The 18,474-nt window shown below is 39.2% G+C and overlaps 1 protein-coding gene across 2 annotated transcripts in view; it reads right to left on the bottom strand.

Annotated features, from left to right (window-relative positions):
• Positions 1 to 1,757: 1,757 nt before the first annotated feature.
• Positions 1,758 to 18,474, bottom strand: part of LOC310713492 (desmocollin-1-like) — a 28,174-nt gene continuing 11,457 nt past the window's right edge. Inside the window, exons 7-17 of one of the 2 annotated variants that reach the window (XM_083517702.1) lie at positions 16,885 to 17,060; positions 15,897 to 16,031; positions 15,312 to 15,497; positions 13,649 to 13,908; positions 12,711 to 12,850; positions 11,016 to 11,228; positions 10,670 to 10,918; positions 8,920 to 9,047; positions 7,253 to 7,522; positions 6,652 to 6,697; positions 1,758 to 6,570 (exon numbers count right to left, since the gene is read on the bottom strand). In XM_083517702.1, coding sequence (XP_083373828.1) covers positions 6,662 to 6,697; positions 7,253 to 7,522; positions 8,920 to 9,047; positions 10,670 to 10,918; positions 11,016 to 11,228; positions 12,711 to 12,850; positions 13,649 to 13,908; positions 15,312 to 15,497; positions 15,897 to 16,031; positions 16,885 to 17,060 — 1,793 coding nt within the window. In that variant the 3' untranslated portion in view covers positions 1,758 to 6,570; positions 6,652 to 6,661. The remainder of the gene's footprint in view (positions 6,571 to 6,651; positions 6,698 to 7,252; positions 7,523 to 8,919; positions 9,048 to 10,669; positions 10,919 to 11,015; positions 11,229 to 12,710; positions 12,851 to 13,648; positions 13,909 to 15,311; positions 15,498 to 15,896; positions 16,032 to 16,884; positions 17,061 to 18,474) is intronic. The other variant, XM_083517701.1, reaches the window with a different exon arrangement.

Genomic DNA, 18,474 nt, shown 5'->3' with positions numbered 1-18,474 from the left:
GTGTAAGATCGCAGCTGCAACATAGAAACACTATGTTGTGGTACTGTAGCCAAGGTTTTTTGTAAGATGCTTGCCCTTTTTCAGGCATTCGGTTTGACCTTATGAGCAAAAATGCACCAGCAAGGCCTGCCATGGGAGACACAGGGCAGACTCCCAGGTTAATGTATGATTGGCACTAGTCTAAAGCAGAGCTCTCCAAACTTTTCATATTGGTGACACACGTTTTAGACATGCATAATTTCACAACACAGTAATGCAGTTTTACAGTGGTACCTCGGGTTACAGACGCTTCAGGTTACAGACTCCGCTAACCCAGAAATAGTACATGGGGTTAAGGACTTTGCTTCAGGATAAGAACAGAAATCATGCAGTGGCGGCAGCGGGAGGCCTCATTAGCTAAAGTGGTACCTCAGGTTAAGAACAGACCTCCGGAACGAATTAAGTTCTTAACCTGAGGTACCACTGTACTAGCAAACCAGAGGTTAAACTCCTTTCCAGCCGCGGGAAGAACATGGGAAGCATTCACGCGACACACCTACACACTGCAGCTGACACACTTATGTGTCGCGACACACCGTTTGGAAAGCTCTGGCCTAAAGCAAGCTGGCTTACATGTAGGATTTCCAACATAGCGATGGGAATCCTTGTGAATGTCTCGCCATATTTGTACAGTAAAGGAATTCTGAAACAGCCTGCAAGTGAGGCAGAGAACAAAATCAGAAGCCTCTTTAAGCAGAAGAAAACCCTGAAGAACTAGGAGGACAAGTTTTGGCAGATCCCTAGATCTTATGCCAGCATCATTATGCTTTTCCTATGAAGTGCTGCCTCAGCAGAACAGCTCATTTCAACTCAGGGAGTGGGGAGTTGGTGTGGAAGTGAAGGGAAACACCTGGGAACTTCAGTCTGTATCCTGAGCTTCTGTTTCTTCCTCCCACCCCTCAGGTATTTAAGTGGGAGGTACCCACCCAGATGCATGAGCCAAAGGGGTCTTGGCCCCTGGCTCTTCTTGAGGGCTTGATTTAATCCTTTTAAAAAGTCCCTTTGATTATGCCTTACCAGGCTTGTATTGCTGGATTCTGTAAACAGCACTAGATATTGTCCAGAACAGCATTAGAGAGATCCTACTAATCAAGAATTACAGCTTTCAAAGCAGAGACATTTTTTCCTATCCACTTGCTGATTTTTTTTCCATATAGTAGGTGGTGTCAAATGTTTGAGGTTTTTGGGATACATGCAGTTTTATGTTATGAATGATTTAAGGTTGCAGCAATTGTATTTCTGGTATAGAACTATACAAAGTTGGGAAATATCCTTTTGAGGCTCCCATATGTTGTCTTTTCACACATCCATCAGTTTGCTGCAATGACTACTGTATACCTTCTCCATCCTCTCTGTTCCATTTACTTCCAAATAGACAGTATATTAGGCAGCTTACCATTTTAAAAGCTTCTTTCATTGTTGTGATGAAAAGTGTGCTCTAGAAAACCTGCAGGACTTACAAACTGCCCAACCATGTTGCCAGTGGCTAGAAACTGGGCCTAGTAAATCATTATATCTGGAAAACAAGGATATTATATTGCCCAACATCTATGAAATGGGTACTGGTTGCCATCTGGACAACTTAGAAGAAAGAAGTAGCACTACAGACTAGGCAATGAATGAGCCCCTGGTGAAACTCTGCCCATATTTGCAGCAGTACCTGCCAGTGAGCATCAGACAGAACACATAAGAAATAAGCAAATTCTATAGTAGGTCCCTTTGATTTTGAAATAAAAGCAACTTTATTACTCTTGTACAAAATGTATTTAAGATACGAAATTAAACAAGATGTTTACACGAGACAGTTCTTGAGAAGAACGTCATTGGGGAGAGCAAATCATTTTTCATTTTGAGTCAAAGCATTTTGCTGGTGAGGTAAAGAACATAAAAGATGATATACACCTATAGCCTGTAAAGTTATAAATACTTAATACAAATCTCTCAACTTTACATGACAATCATATGTTATTTTACATTTTTATCTCTCCAGCCCAGCAAATTTTATAATTCTGTGGATTTCCTGGTACAGGGGTTCTCACAATTTCTGCTGTCAGGCAGCCTTTCCATATCAAGCAGACTGCCACAGAACCTTGATGCAGTTTAAAGAAGTATTTGGCCACATTCTAGGGTACACGTGATTCATGTAGGATGCAAACAAGGTCTGTTATGCTCCATTTGAGCTGCACACTGCAATGGAAGATGGATAGTGGTTGACACCCTGACTTTTAGAGAGGCTTATCCACCATTATGGGTCCTCCAAGACTCTTTGATAAACAGATGCAGCTAGGAAAGGCACCGTATTTGCACACTGTAGTAACAAAGAAACATTACAAATAACATAGTTAAATTAATGCTTTGTTAAATTTAAACAGATACTTGTCATCTTTGGGACTCTAATAGTTTGTACCCAAAAGCAGAGCAAGCAAATAGGGAGTAACTGGTTGAAGAGGCAGAGGAAATAACCCAGTGCAAAATGCTAAAAACCATTACCTATTAATATGTTGCATTACTTTACAGCACTTTGCCTCAGCGCTCAAAGGACTTTACACAGAGTGCGTCAGCATTAATATGGAGGGCACTATTAGCCCACCAGTTGTAATCTAGGGATCTGAGAGATATTGGGTTGCCTCAGGTCATCTAGTAAATTTACAGGTAAGTTAAGCTTTTAACTGGGCACATCTCACTTCCAACTGCTCAAAGCAATCCTAACCCCAGATCCACTGCCTTGAGGAAGTCAGGACATGTGTGTGCAGATAGATAATCTACACCCGACCCCTGCCCAACAGCACAAACCAGCAAAGGTTTGCTAGTGGCATATCATCCACTACTTCATTCCCCACTTAAGATTGCACTCTTCATCAGAGAGAGATAGCTTAGTTGGTAGAGCACCAGACTCTTAACCTCAGAGTCATGGGTTTGAGCCCCACACTGGGCAAAAAGATTCCTGCATTTCAGGAAGTTGTACAAGATGACCATTGTGGTCCCTTCCAACACTACGATTCTAGGGTTCCTTTTATAAACATGAACTAAATTAAGGAAACAGAAAATATAGTGTATGATTTGGAGTTCATATTTTATTTCATGGCGTTTCGTATTTAGAAGAAAACCAATAGAAATAGCAACATTTTTCTTAGTTTATACTGTAATTGGCTTTTTGCAATTTATATTGTTTTAAAAAACAAAATAGATTTGTAAGACTACCTTGGTTTCAATGAATACAGTCATTGACACAACTCAGGATTAGCGGGGGGTGGGTAGTGACAAATTAGGGACCCAAAGCTGGTCTCCATTTTAAAACCACAGAAAACTTCTCAAAGTAAAGTATTCTTCTGGAGACTTCCATCTTCTCCAATAACTTTGAACAGGTTCTTCTTAGATGTTTAAATGTTACACAAATGAGGGGAAGGAGCTGAAGTGAAACCTTCTGTGATAGCTCATCAGTTAGTACATTTATGCCATACTGTGTTTTCTTTTCAGCAAAAGCCCCTGCATCAGATTTATAGCTGTTGTGACTCAGTGCAACACCCAATAACATTGCAACATTACTTAGGCAGATTTAAACTGATGGGTAAGCTAGCCTGACATACAAAAACTCTTACTCAATAAGGCGTAGCTACTACTTTTGCAAGCTTGCAATTTAGCAGAATTAGTTCAGAATACTATATACTTAATTTGCTCTTAGATTTTGCTTTATACATTGGTATATGAATTATTTGGAGTGTAAGATACAAACAGAGAAGCCTGTATTTCTGTTTTTACTTTTTCTCAAAGCTTAAAAGTAAACCACAAAACCCATGATTTCTCCATTTTCTTTTTATATTATTGCCAGAAAAAATACCAAGAATGTAGTATTTGATACAGCCCATTCATTCATCTTCTTTCTGTTCCATCAGTTTTTACAACTTTTGCTTTGTCTTTTGTATAGGGGCTACAATCTACCTAAGGTTAATCAGTCATCCATGTCCCACTGAAGCAAATGCAAGAAAGTACTCATGTGTAAATTAAATCCCAATTATTTCAATGAGACTTCATCATGATTGTAACCTGGTTAAGGGCTCTGATGTTCAAAGTAGGGCCTGTTTTTTAATAACACACCCATGTAAGCCAGTGAGTGTTAAGTGTGAAGAAGTGACTTCAGAAGTCTGTGCATTAGAAACCCAACCCCTGAAAATACCCTGAACCTAAAAGTTATATTATTGGTAAGTTAAGGCCTTGTAATGTTTTGCAACATTTTAAATATCTTCTCTGGATTCTGCAGATCTAGAGATATATGTCTATAGCATAAAGGCGAGAAGACTAATATGAGATGTACTAGGAAAAAAACCTATTTAAAATAGACTATATACCAATTTCACCAAAGTAACAGGATCTTCAGTGTTTAAGATCCTTAGTGCACCAGAAGAATCAAACTCATTATTCTCTGCTCAATGGCACTGACATGAGCATAATAAAGCACAAAAGAAAAGCCTAAAATACCAACTTGATGAGAATAAAAACCTTTCATTTTAGGTCAATTAATTTCTAGCAAAGAAACAACATCTGCTTTATTAAAATCAGTTTTTTAAATGCATATCTTTAAATCCACTTGATTAAAGAGAAGACTATGATGTGTAACATCAAAACAGCAGCTACAGCACACCTCCTTCCCTTTATTTACAATTAAAAATTTCCAATACATTTCTCTTGAATTCCCAAACAAACTGTATGTATACAGATGTATAAAAAATATCAGTCAACGTTTATTCCATCAGAACCGTATACAATAGGCACATTCATGCATGTTAAGTGCAAAGCACCTGTCACTACGTGATAACAGAATCAGCACAGATCATACCTTTGTTGCTCCAAGTTCAGCTCCCCACTTTTCCTGAGATGGGAGGAGTCAACAATAAGTTGTGCCTGAATACTAGCAATTTTCTCCAGTTCCTATCGTAGTATTTTAACACTCAGCTGTATTAGAGTGGCAAATACAATTATTATACTTTGAATTAATCTAAAGTCTTTTGGGGGGAAACTGTGGCCTTGGCAAATGTTTTCAATGTCACATTTTAATTTCTATACTTATTCCTCCAGTGGATTTGAACATACAAACTAATGCTGTCAGATTTGGTGAACACAAAAATTCAGTACAAAGAAAAATGTGTACATATATACATTAAAACATTTCACTCTCTTCCTTCTCTATTTACTAATTTAAGAGCTTTGGCCTAATTAAACTCATCTAGGCAGTCCATACAGTGTAGCCCTCGCAACACCAGTATCACTGCAGCTGGTGAGGTTGGAGCTGTGCCAGGTGAGCTTTGCCAGTGCACCTGCACAGACTGACCTCACTACCACTGTGCTCCATTCATGTATGCTAAAGCAACATTAGCGTTCGCAGGGCCAGCTCCCCTCTGCCATTACATATATGCTAATAATCAGTGCTATTTTTCTAGAAAAAGAGATGCCGGAACACTCCACGAACACCACCTCATTCTCATAGAATGGCAATGGTGCCCACCTGAGAGGTGGCAGAACTGAATTCTGGTGAGTTCAGGGTGGAAAAAAGCCCTGCTAATAATGAACGTATTCTATGAGTATCAATCATTACATAATCAAAGCAACATACTCAAGGAGGAGGTGCTCATCAGGTGAATATGCTTAAAAAGAAAAATGTAGAGGGAGAATCAAATCGGCCCAATGCATGCATGCTCAGTAGCCACAATAAGCTGTGTTTTGGGGAAACTGGGACTGTAGGGGGGTATGGAGTATTCTAGAAAAGGTCATGGCTGGCTGCAAATTTTGTTACAGATCCCATTTTAAAAAATACTTAGAAACCCTGTTTTTCTTAAGAATGTAAGAAATGAATAACTATTTTAACATTCAGCAGTAGTATTTAGCGTTTATTTCTATAAAACTAAAGGAAAGATTCATATGAATCAAACCATGCTTGCTATAACCCAGACCCAAACAGCCAGAAATTTTTGAAGCTCAGTTCTTAAAATGATAAAGAATGCATTTTGCCTCCCTGTAACGGTAGATGCAGAGAACACTAGAAACTCTGTTGCTATTTTGAAAAGTTATGCGACTACAATATTGACTGTACATTTGGTTTAAAAAAATACTTTTTGGTGTAAATCTAAGGCAGTACACATGTAGGTAGGTCAAATAGCACAGAGTATCCAGAGGTTTAAGAACAGAAAGTTTGATACTGACAAACCTAATGTCAGAATGTCTTCTGATTAACTATTCCCACGAGAAAAGTGGGGGGGGGGGAGAGACATAAAAATATTTTGTATTCAAGTTGTTATCCTGTGGAAAGGGCGATAATTCTCTGCATTGTTGTCAGCACATTTATCTCTTTATACAGGTTTCTGCTAATGTCCTAAACTTTGGTTCCAGCTGATCTAAAAAGTCAAGCGCCTCTTCATCTTGCTGATCAGTGCAGCAGCCTATAGAGCCAGCCAGCGATCCTCTTCCTTCATAATTATATGAAAGGACATAGTCTTCGGAATGCTTATGCTCTTCATCCTGTCCACAGAGATATACCTTCTGCATAGGGGGAAAAACTGGGTGTTACTTGTTTTCTTAAACTAACCTGAACATGACATAAAAATGATTTCGTGGATTTACCTTTCAATGTTTAATTTTTAATCAGAGTGTGTCCTCTAATGGGTTCCTATATACAAAAAATGCACATGATTGGTCTATATCATTCATTCTATGACGAATTTAACAAAATCAGACCTACTGATCACATACGTAATAATCAAATGCAATGAACTTCCTTATCAGTTTTTAAAAAAGCAATGTTCAGATAAATTGGGAGTGGGGACACCCTAGTTATATATTGCTTATTACAGGGCAGGCTCAGATTTAGGAGCCCAGTTCATAACATATACAGTTTCTTGGGCGACATTACAGCCATTACTATCAACCGTGGTCAATACTGGAGGAGTAATGAGAGATGAGGTCAAAGCAGGAGAGAATCACTACAGGAAAAAAAAAATTAAAACAACACAGATATACGAAACAAATACCTGGTCAGGTTACCTTTTCTAAATCCAAACACTAAAACTAAATGATTGCTTTTCACATTCCAAGCTGCAGGGCGATTTCAAAGTAAATCCTAAACATTTGCTCAGAAAATATCACCTATAGTTGCAGGCCATTAATATTATATCCAGCTAAGAAGATGTGAGCTCTGAATAAAAGTATGTTTAACAGTGCTTACCTCAGTTAGGCGAGGGTGTGTAAAATTTTGCCATTCTGAATAATTGTATCTATATGCATCCATCGCAGATTGTCCATATCCTCCTCTTTCTAATGTCTGATGCCCCATTTTAACAGAGTCTAAGGTGTGGTGTCCTCCGCCCTTGACTGATTCCAGTGTCTGGTGTCCCTTGACCATCTCAAAGCTTTCCTGTCCTCCAGTTTTCACTCCAAGAGTTCCTTGATCATAAGTAACCATGTTTCCTGTTTTCACAGGAAGTATATTGGGGTCCTAAAAAGAAAAAAAACAGCAAAAGAAATACATTAGGGTGCTTGGGAAGAAGGAATTGGACATTATGAGAAACCATGAGAACAAGGAATGCCATTTGGATTTCTGTATTCCCTGCTGGGTATTCAAGTCTTTCCAGTAGGTATACAATGGAAGCCAATCCAATTAACTATCCCTGATTTTGCTTAACATCAAGTAATAGCTCCTGTTTATCCTCCTCCACTTACATTTGTGTAAGACATAGGCAACTTCTGTGGCCCTGGGATAAATGGAATTCAAAATACCCCAACTCTGAAGTCCTCCCTACACACACAGATGTTCAGGATTGGAGTAATTGTTGTCTGTTACCCACTGCCAAATATCATAACTATTTCCCCAGTGGAGGATGAACACTCAGAAAAGGAAATGACTCAATTAACCTTAGCCTAGAAAGTGCAGCTCAACCTGACTTGTTAAATTCTGGCTAAAATGGGTGTATGTGCATAAAGAAAACTTGAACTGTTCAGTGTCTCATTTTCTTTGCTTGAGCCATTAAAATACTTTTAACTGAAATAATAAGCAGCTTTCCTTAAAGCAAAGATGGTAGCTAATACTAAGTACACTTAATATTCTATACTTGTGTGCATGATGTAACATTTAGCTAAGTTCAGTTCTCTCATCCAAGCTAGTTAAGAATAAAGTGTCAAATGCTTATTACCATCCACTATAAGAATAAGAATCCACTATATACTGTGGTGTATATATGAACTTAAACTCTGATTTAAAAATTAACACAGTAATCAGCAATACATTACCCCTATTTTTTATTCTTGAGATTAATTGGCTGAGATACCATGGGATTTATATTAGTTCCAGCATTCAAACTACAACTAATATTTTTCCCCAACACCTTATATATAGTCTCTTCTTTTGTCCCATTCTCCTTCTTTATCTCCCTTAAAAGCCAAACTAATAGCTTTTGAAAAGCATGTATATTGGCGGCATTTAATTTCGAACGTGAGGCAGTCCTGGTGCAGTGCTGCTTTCCCAGTACAGATTGGGAATCCAATGCCAAAAACTGTCTTCCCCATTACTATTTGTTCCCTAGGATTGTGACATCATCTTTAGGGGTAAATAGCAGCCAGGAGGCTGATAGAATACCAGTGCAAGGCCAGTTTTTGTTTTTTTAAAAAAGTTGTTTAACGCAACATATATTTTGTTATGTCTTGTCATTCCACATAATTAGAATGCCTTCACTCTCAGATCTGTTCCCATCTAGCCCTCTCTGCTTCAGCATTTAAACAATATTAAAATCTTTTCACTTTCTCAAATCAAGTTCCCTCCCCCTCCTTCCACTTGCTCTGAAGCCGTGGGGGGGGCACCTATTGCCCAAGAAATAATGAGCAGATAAAGCAACTTACCATTACTTCTTCACCAGGTGCTTCAGTGTTTGAAATGATCAAGTTCTGATTAGCTAAATCATCACACACATGCTTACTGCTACTCACAGGTGCAGCACCACAACAGCCGCAAAGTGTTATCAGGATTACTGGAAAAGCGGATGGGGAGAGGAAAAAGAATCAGATACAATAAGGCATCAGGGCATCTACATATTATTATTAGCCTTTTATTTCTTAACAATATTTTTACCACCCTCTTCCTCCAAGATGGCATCATCAGCAGTCTATGCCCTCCCCCCACATTCATCCACACAATAGGCTCATGAGATAGTTTAAAAGAGAATAGAAAATCAGTGGCCCAAAGTGACCTAGCAATCCCCCAGTGGATGATTGGGGATTTGAACTTGGGTCTCACCAATCTAAGTTCAGCACTCTTAACTACAATCCACACAGGTTTTCTTTATGAATGCTCAGACCCAGTGTTTTGGGGTAAAAAGTGAGGTGCTGGTATTCATAACTTGATAAAGGTGTTGCAGGTTCATGTCTGCCACGGACAGCAAAAAAGAGGTGTGGCAGTACTCCATACCAGTGAGTACCATCGCAAAAACCCGCTACTTAGACATAATATATATATATTTGTTTCCAAGAAAGCTCCAGACCAGCTTCAGTTGAACTTGCTCCTAAGCAGTATGTGCAAGAAAGACACAGTGCCAATCACTCTGTTAGAGTAAATGAGCAAGTCAAATAATGTGTTGGTTAAATACTAACAGAACTGGCATCAAAGGTTGACAGGACTGGATACTTGCCAAGAGCCCACCCTCCGGCAGGGGTGGACCTACCAACATGAAGCAGCCTCACTGAGCAGGGGAATGAAGGGAGGGTGTCTTGCCCAAGGGCCTGGATGTGACAGTGAGTAGTTCCCTGAAAATCTACCTCACCCAGTCCATATTCAGTAGTGTACTGGTTTAATTGCAATTGACACTGATATAAGTCACCTTGCCATAAAATCCAGTTTAAATACTTAGAAAATTTTATATATATATATATATATTACTATTCAAAAGCAACCACCACAAACTACTGCAGTATTTTAAGAATCAGAACAAGTTTCAGCACTTCTCTCTAGTTAAAATCAAGGCACAGTTCTGTACATATCAGAAGCAAAAGCCAAGAGTAGTCAGATAATCCACTGGATGTCTAAAAATCATTTAAATGCACAATTTTATCCAGTGGAAACCATATGAGCTCTTTCTCCAATATGTTCACTAGCTGGAAGGAAATAATTAGGCAAAGGGACCCCAGCCCCCTGCTCCACCTTCCCAAATGTCAATTGCTTGAATTCTAGATTTAAATAATGACTCCATACACTCAGTCCTGGCAACTGACTTGGAGGGGATAGCCAGGCACATAGCATTTACTTGTATAGGTGCATCCCTATCCATCTAGGGATACACCTATAGAAACCTACTCCAATATGCAGAGATATGCTAGCTGTATTGGGGTGCCTATGCATTTAAGGAAAGGAACCTTTATAGGACTTAAAGAGCCTGAAGTACATTTGACATTTAAAAAAATTATTAGTTCTTTTATTGCCTATAGTATCAATTCAATGCAGTATTTAATGGACAATTGTTTACATAAATGAATTAAATAAGCCATCTTCACAGCTTTGCAAACTTCAGGTGTCCAAAGCAGTCTTAACAATCTTATAACATAGCCCTTCAACTTGACATTCATGGCAGATGCTACATTTCATATATAACATACTTACATAATAGCAACAAGGATCCCCCAATCAATGCAAGGATGGCCCAAAGACCAAGAGTCACATTAGGAGTCTGACGTGCAACCGGTGGCCCCACCCGTGGCCAGTAACGGCAATCACTAGGGGTGGTGCAATCACACATAATTACACGAACGTCAGTGATTCCACCTTTGCCTGCACGATCAGTTACCATCACAGGGATCTCGTAAGCGCCAAATGGCAAATTCTCTGCTGGTACCAGGTATGCAGAGTTCTCTGCCAAAAACGAAACAAAAACACAACTCAGTGACGAGCATTATTTCAAAATCATTAATTACTGCAGATGCAAGAAATTTAGGAATGCAGCACACACCATCATGTTGTGTCAATTTCCACTGTGGGACCATGCGGTCAGGAAGAGTAAAACTGAAAGGGGCTCCATGTTCAGGTAAATCAGCATCCACAGCAGTAAGGCAAACTGGTTGTCTGTCTCTGCAAATTATGTACTCTCTCTTGGGAATCACTGGGAAATTGTCGTTCTCATCTATTAGATTAACCACTATTACTCCAGTGCCTGTTTTACCACCTAGGAAATAACAAAGAATGAGTTATAGCCTTACAATTTAATGCTGTTTCCATGATTTAACATATCTTTGTCCTACTCATAAGTTACACTTCTGAAATTATTAATTTTACTATTTCCAACAGCAGTTCACAACAAATACTTGCAAGGAAACTCACCCAAACAATGGAATCTGAGATGGGCTCAATAAGATAGCCTGTGCCCAAGATGGATCCCACCCCTACATACTTGATGTTAATTACAAGGCATTTCCAGGCTGCTGTTCCATTTTTCGACTAGCATTCATTAGGGAAGGCAATGCTTTTTTCTGGGGGTACGCTGGGGTATGCATACCCCTAAACATTTTGTGAATCTAAGTTTGGCCTCATTGAGGGGCAGTATTTCAATATAAGTAGGAAAATATGAGTACCCCTAAACAATTTTTTAGGGGGGAAAAGCACTGAGGAAAGGCATTGCTTTTTAAATAACAGAAGAGTGAACCGGGTCCTTCCTTTCTTTGACACAGAGGCCTGGGAAAGTTGTGTGCACCCCTAAGAGCAAGGCATGTGTCTACATCATGTAAATGGACTGAAAGCAAATCCAGAGGCTTGGGATATTCATAAAAGACTTTGAGCACCCATGCCAGCCCCTCTGGAAACAAAATAATTAATTCCTGAATGGCAATATTTTCTTGTAAAGGATGGCAGTTATATTTTTATACCAATTTATGAGGCGAGCAGTGCTGCCTGAATCTTCCCTTGCTTTGTAAACCTCTATGTGGATTTCATTTTAATGTGTTTCATAGTTTGTTGATGTTGTGTAATATTCTATGTGGCCTTATGATATACATAACCCATGTACAAATTTGTTTTAAAATGTCAATTTAATTAAAGTATATATAAACATTAAAAAAAAACTATTAAGAAACCTGGTTAAGAAAATATCATGGCTAGCTTCAAACATAGTTAACACTAGTCCCAATGTTAAGCTTAACCATGGTTAATGCTGGCAGGGGGGAATCCACAATCAACAAAGGAAGGCCAAGGAATGAATGCATGGGTCTGTAGGTTAATCCTAATTTCTTAATTGTGGTTAAGCATTCAAAGGCATAGGATGGCATGAGTACTGGCTCTAATTGTTCATTATTTAACTTAGTTCAAAAAGGGTTTGATAGTATAGACAAAAGTATTATAAAGTGATCATACTGTACACCCAATAAAAAAACAAAACAAATAAGTCCCACCCCTGGCAAAAGAAAAACAAGACCCAAAATGATGAGCCCTGGGACTAGCAGTGTGATTTCCCTCTCTCTCACTGGAGTCAAGGAACGGTTGAGAAAGAATAAATGGAAGAAAAAGCTTCCCCCACATATACACACTTCCCGCCCCAGCTGAAGCTAGCAAACACAGCTTTGGATGTGGTATTTGCTCTGCCACATACGTATTCAGTAGTTTTGTAGACTACTTAATTGAACTTTGTAATATATTTATAGTATGTAATACTCACTCCTGTCCGTTGCAGAGACTGTTACATTACAATGGTAGAGCTGCATTTGTGGTTGTTCCCTGTCTAGAAGTCTAGTGGTTCTGATCTGACCTGCGTTGTCAATGGTGATCCAGTTACAGGGATCATTTATTATTCTATAACTGTTAGGAACAAATACAGCTGTTAGAAACAAACACCAAAATATATGCTTCATTGTATCTTAATGGTTTTTAGGCCTGGTGCAGTTAAATAAGCTGGTACAAATCTCCGTGTTGCACCATCACACAGCAATGGATTCTCAAGCAGCCTCATACTAGGTAGTAGTCTTTAGTATATACGTAAGACATTTCTATAGTTCAGAGCATTTCCCTGCTGTGCTGGTGTCCAATAAATTTAGAGTATACTTAGTTCTTCCAACCTGATCTGCTCCCCACTGGCATTTCTGGCTATACTCCACGAGGATGGCAGTACCATCAGGCCAGCATAAAACTCACAGAATGAACCCAGTACCCCCATGTATTCCTGTGTAACAGAACAAGGTTTGCTTGTGTAATGTGCAGATAGCCCCCAATGTAGTGGTGCAACAACAGAGGTACAACAATGTTTATCCATCACCAGTAACAGCTGGCAGACTGGGATAGAGCAGCACTGCTTGCCTGGCTTCCCAACATGGAGGTCATTGCTTTTAACAAAGAGGGGAGGGTGAGGTAGGAGGGAAGTTTGGGCAGTGCAGGTACAGTGGCAGAGCCAAGCCAATGCTGCTGCCATTGAGCTTACACCTACTGACCTCATTGCCACATCACCCCTCTCCCCTGGTTATAAGTGCCAAACTCTCCCTTGGAAAGCAATGCACTGCCTGCTCCCACCCTGCTCTGCCAGCTGCTACATCTGTGAATCAGACGGTTGTATTAATACTAACACTAACAGTATAACATGAATTAGGCAACAAAATACTATACATTATGCCTTCAGAATTTCCAGTTTCTGGGTCCCTTGCTGTGTACTGGCCAACCATCGTTTCAGCAGGCAAACACTCCTTGATGTTCAAAAAAAATACACAAGGATCAAATACAGGGCCTTCGTCCATATCCCGCACTTTGACAACAACGACGCAAGTACTTGTAGAAACTGCTCTTGAATTTGGTGGGAGGAAATAAGGTGCTTCATTATTTACAACAATTTCCAACTTTCTCTCCTTGTTTCTTTCGTAGTCTAGCCCCTGGAAAATAAATAAATGTGTGTGTCAATGGCAAGATTTTTCTAATATTCACAGCAAAAACAGACAATTATGGAGGGATGATTCCCTATTCAGAAGCAGGTTGTGGATGGAATGTCTCTGCCTCACAGATAGTTTTGTCAATGAAGTAAGGGTTTTTATTGGCTCTTTGTCTGCTGGACCAGAGCCCACTTTTGGCCCTGAACCTTTTCACTTGCCTTAAAACAAGCATAAGGGGCCCATAGCCTGCAGGCCAAATTAGGTCCATTAAGCCATTTTCCCACAGATGACATCATGGACTCAGCTATAATAAATAAAACGATTTAAGTGTGTTTTAATTGCAATATACAATGTGACCCTAGGTGGCGATGGTGAGCCTTATGGAAAATACAATGTATTTTTGTGGTCCACTCCCTTAGCATTTTATGTAAAGATTTTGTGCTTATGAAAAGCCTGTTAATACCTCCCTCTTGTACAGAGGTGGTGGTATTTTGACAACATAAGCAACGGCACTCAAAACCTGAACACTGGGAATGATGGTACAGTTTTACGTAACGCAAATGCATTGTGAGTTTCTTACTTTCCCACACATCTACTTTAAAATGAAAAGAATAAAACATCTACAATGGCTTGGTTCACATAACATGCTAAACCAAATAATAAATAATAATAATAATTTTATTATTTAATATGCCACCTATGTGACTAGGTTGTCCCAGCCACTCTGGGCGTCTCCTAACAAAATATTAAAAAGCTCAAAAACAAAAAGATTTCCCTGCACAGCGCTGCCTTCAGATGTCTTCTAAAAGTCATATAATTGGTAATCTGTTTGACATCTGATGGGAGGGTGTTCCACAGGGTGGGCGCCACTTCCAAGAAGACCCTCTGCCTAGTTCCCTGTAACTTCACTTCTTGCAGTGAAGGAACTGCCAGAAGGCCCTTCGAGCTGGACCACAATGTCTGAGCTGCACAATGGGGGTGGAGACGCTCCACTCTGGCTTACCACAAACAAGTAAGCATCTAGGCTCTCAGAGAGAAGCTCACAGCTGCTTTGTTTCTACCCAGCACTTCTTGCTGCTGTGCGATACTAAGCTAAGTCAAGCTTTAACATAGTGTGTCTTCTGAACCGTGGCTTGTGATTATGCTCTTAACTGTAACCAAGATTTGGCTTAGCATGTCATGCAACCACAGCCACTATGTGACCAATATACAGACTGGAAAATCATTGCTGAGAAATAATTATAAATTTAAATTCAGGGACCTCGGTGCTGCCACAGAAGGTCAGAGGTGTTAAACTCTGCTGAAAATTATTACCCACTTCTGTATTGCTCAGTATGATTGGAATTATCATAATACTTATTAAACTATATTCAATTGGATATAGAAAAGCTGTGAAATGCAATTACCTTTTCAACACATAGTGTACCAATATTTGAATCAGGATTTTTTACAATTTTGAAAGCACCATCTTCATTTCCCTTTATAATGTTGAAGGTAGCATGCCAGGCAGGTGTTCCAGGTGAATCTTTGTCTACGACACCGATGTCCATTACTTTTTCGCCAACTGTGTTTTCACTAACATATGCTTCATACTGAAATGAACAAGATTTTCAGAAAATTGTTTCAAAACCATATGGTCACCGCAACATAGTTTTCTATGCACATGCTGTCATATATGTTTTTGCAAATTGCTATGGGTTGATAAATTATAGCCTTAAAATATTAATGCTTAAGATATAATGCAATGATGAGATTAAACCTCTGCCAGCAACTGAAACAAAGTGTGTATCTTTATACTTCTTATTGATAAGGAAACAGAGTCCAGCTTCTTAACCAGGGCTGATGCAATCAGAATAGAGTTAAAAGCTGCAGGCTTGGACACATAATTATGAAACTCATGCAAATGACAAAAAGAAAATAAAAAAGAGAGAATGCAGAAGATCTTAAAATGAAGAGTAATGTTCTAAGAAGTGTGAAGGCAGCAAACATACCATGCTGTGCTCACACATGGGTGCATGGTCATTTGCATCATCAACTTCAATTACAACTGTTGCAGTACTGCACAAACCAAAGGGCTGACCTCCCATATCTCTTGCTTCTACCAGTATTGTGTATGTCGTTATTTTCTGAAAAAGAACACAGCAAACAGTATATGAATATAGTACAATATAAACACAGTAATGGGAGGGGAAGGCCAATGGAACACAATATCCTCTTAATACTGACTCTCTTTAGTCATATTGTAATAATAATAATAATAATAATAATAATAATAATAATAATAATAATTATACCCCATCCATCTAACTGGGTTTCCCCAGCCACTCTGGGCAGCTTACAACACATATAAAAACATAGTAAAACGCCAAACATTAAAAACTTCCTGATACATGGCTGCCTTCAAATGTCTTCCAAAAGTTGTGTAGTACTTTATCTCACCGACATCTGATGGGAGGGTGTTCCACAGGGTGGGCACCACTGCCAAGAAGGCCCTGCATGGTTCCCTGTAACTTCACTTCTCGCAGTGAGGAAACCACCAGAACTTCACCAGAGGGAACCACCAGAGTTCCTAGCTAAACAAATGCTTTTAAGGCTTCTTATGCAGAAGTCCATCAAGTACCCTTTCTCTCATTCTCACTGCTGCCTCCTGCAAAAAAGTGATGGAAAGAGAGAGAACCTCTCCCTTTTTCCCCGTTGATGAAAGACAAGATAGGTCACCTCCCTTTCTGTTGTATTTTTGCAGGACTAAGCAGCAGCTTGTATCTCCTGTAACAACCTGCCACTAACACAAACTCTCTTTTCTGCATAGGATTTAGAGAAGGGAGGTATCAACGGCAACAACAAAATAATGAGTTTGTCAAGCAAGCAAACTATAAATTTCCCAGAGATTCATGCGTCCTCGCCCCGCCTCCCCGTCAAATTATGCCTTACTCATAGGCATAATGCTAAATAACAACATTAGACTTTCAATAAAATTACCTCTCTGTCCAGAACTGGATATGCCACAGTAATAGAACCTGTATCTGGATGTATAGTGAATGTATAGGAACCTTGAAGCGGTACAGGATTCTGGCCCACAATTCTGTATTTCAGTTTAGTGTGCAGTGTACCAGGTTCATCTCTGTCCGTTGCAGTTATTTGTCCAACCACGGTACCTGCATACACAGATTATCATTGTAACCTTCTTAAGATTATACTAAAAAATACTGATCAAATTATCGTTGGAGATCTAGCCTAATAATACGGCACACACGCAACCCCTGCCTAAAGTACTCAAAAAGAAAATACAATACATGGTTGTTAACTTCAGCCTTAATAACGCTTATGGACTGCTGCTTTGCTTTGAAACCTCTCCTTACTTCATTTGGGTTAGTGCAGGCCTAGGCAAACTCAGCCCTCGAGATGTTTTGGGACTCCTGTTAGCTAGGGGTGATGGGAGTTGTAGTCCCAAAACATCTGGAGGGGCGAGTTTTCCTATGCCTGGGTTAATGCAAGGGATTCCAGCCCAAGCCCTGGTGAAATGAACAGAAGATATGCAGCAGTAGATGAAGCCCTGCACTGTTTATGTGATTTTTAAAAAGAAGTAATTCTGAGCTTTCAATTAATTACATATATTTGTAATGATCTGCAGTTTTTGAATCACAGAGATTCCTAATGGAGGAAATTGCCTAAGAAAATAATCTAGGTTTCATATTATCATATTTTGATAAATCTTTGCAGGCCGATGTCTAAAACGTGGTCTTACAATCACTTGCTCCCCATGTATACCTATGGAAATTTGTTAAGTTAGCAATTACATGAAATTGCACCGAATAAGCATGTGCGCAATTGCTGCTGTCAAACGATATTCTAGGCGTACAGTAGGCGCAGATCTTCTCACTGATGCTGTTCGTGTTACATTCATTTTGTTAATGGCCATCTAACATTTATCTCTGTCTTCATAAGCAGCAGTTAAATGCTGAATGATGAAAACATGTTTTGATGAGATACAACTTTTATTCTACATAGTAAATAATATCTTCACTATTTTGGAGCAAAGGTTTACCCAGTTACAAACATACACAGATAAATGCAAACACTCTTCAAACTGGACAGACCAGTTATAAATCTGACTAGCATTTATATCAAGAGTCATTGAAATGAATATGGATGCAAATACATGGTCTAATCTGAAAGCTTTTGAAAAATGTGATGGGAAGGATTATAGCTCAGTGCTAATGCATATTTTGAAAGCAGAAGGTCCTGACTCCCAGGTTCAATCACAGGCACCGCCAGTTAAATGATCAGGGAGCAGGTGATGGGAAAGATTTCTGCTTCAGTACCTAAAATGCTGGTGCTAATAAGAGTAGACAATTCTGGACTAGATGGGCTAGTCATTTGACTTGGTGTATGTTCATATATATCAATGCTCAATATAATAATAATATGGCACATTCATGCATAATTAGTGAAATTGTATGTATTTGTGTGTTTGCCCATGCATTTATTTATTAGATTACTAACCTGCCCCATTCCAAGGGGATGGTGCAGTCAATACTTTTAAAATCCAACACAGTATAGTAAAACAAA

The sequence above is a fragment of the Podarcis liolepis genome (genome assembly GCF_965112155.1).
Source record: "Podarcis liolepis genome assembly, chromosome: 8".
Lineage (NCBI taxonomy): Eukaryota > Metazoa > Chordata > Lepidosauria > Squamata > Lacertidae > Podarcis > Podarcis liolepis.
Note: the sequence above shows the minus strand (reverse complement) of the source record. Positions and strands in the feature narration are given on the sequence as shown.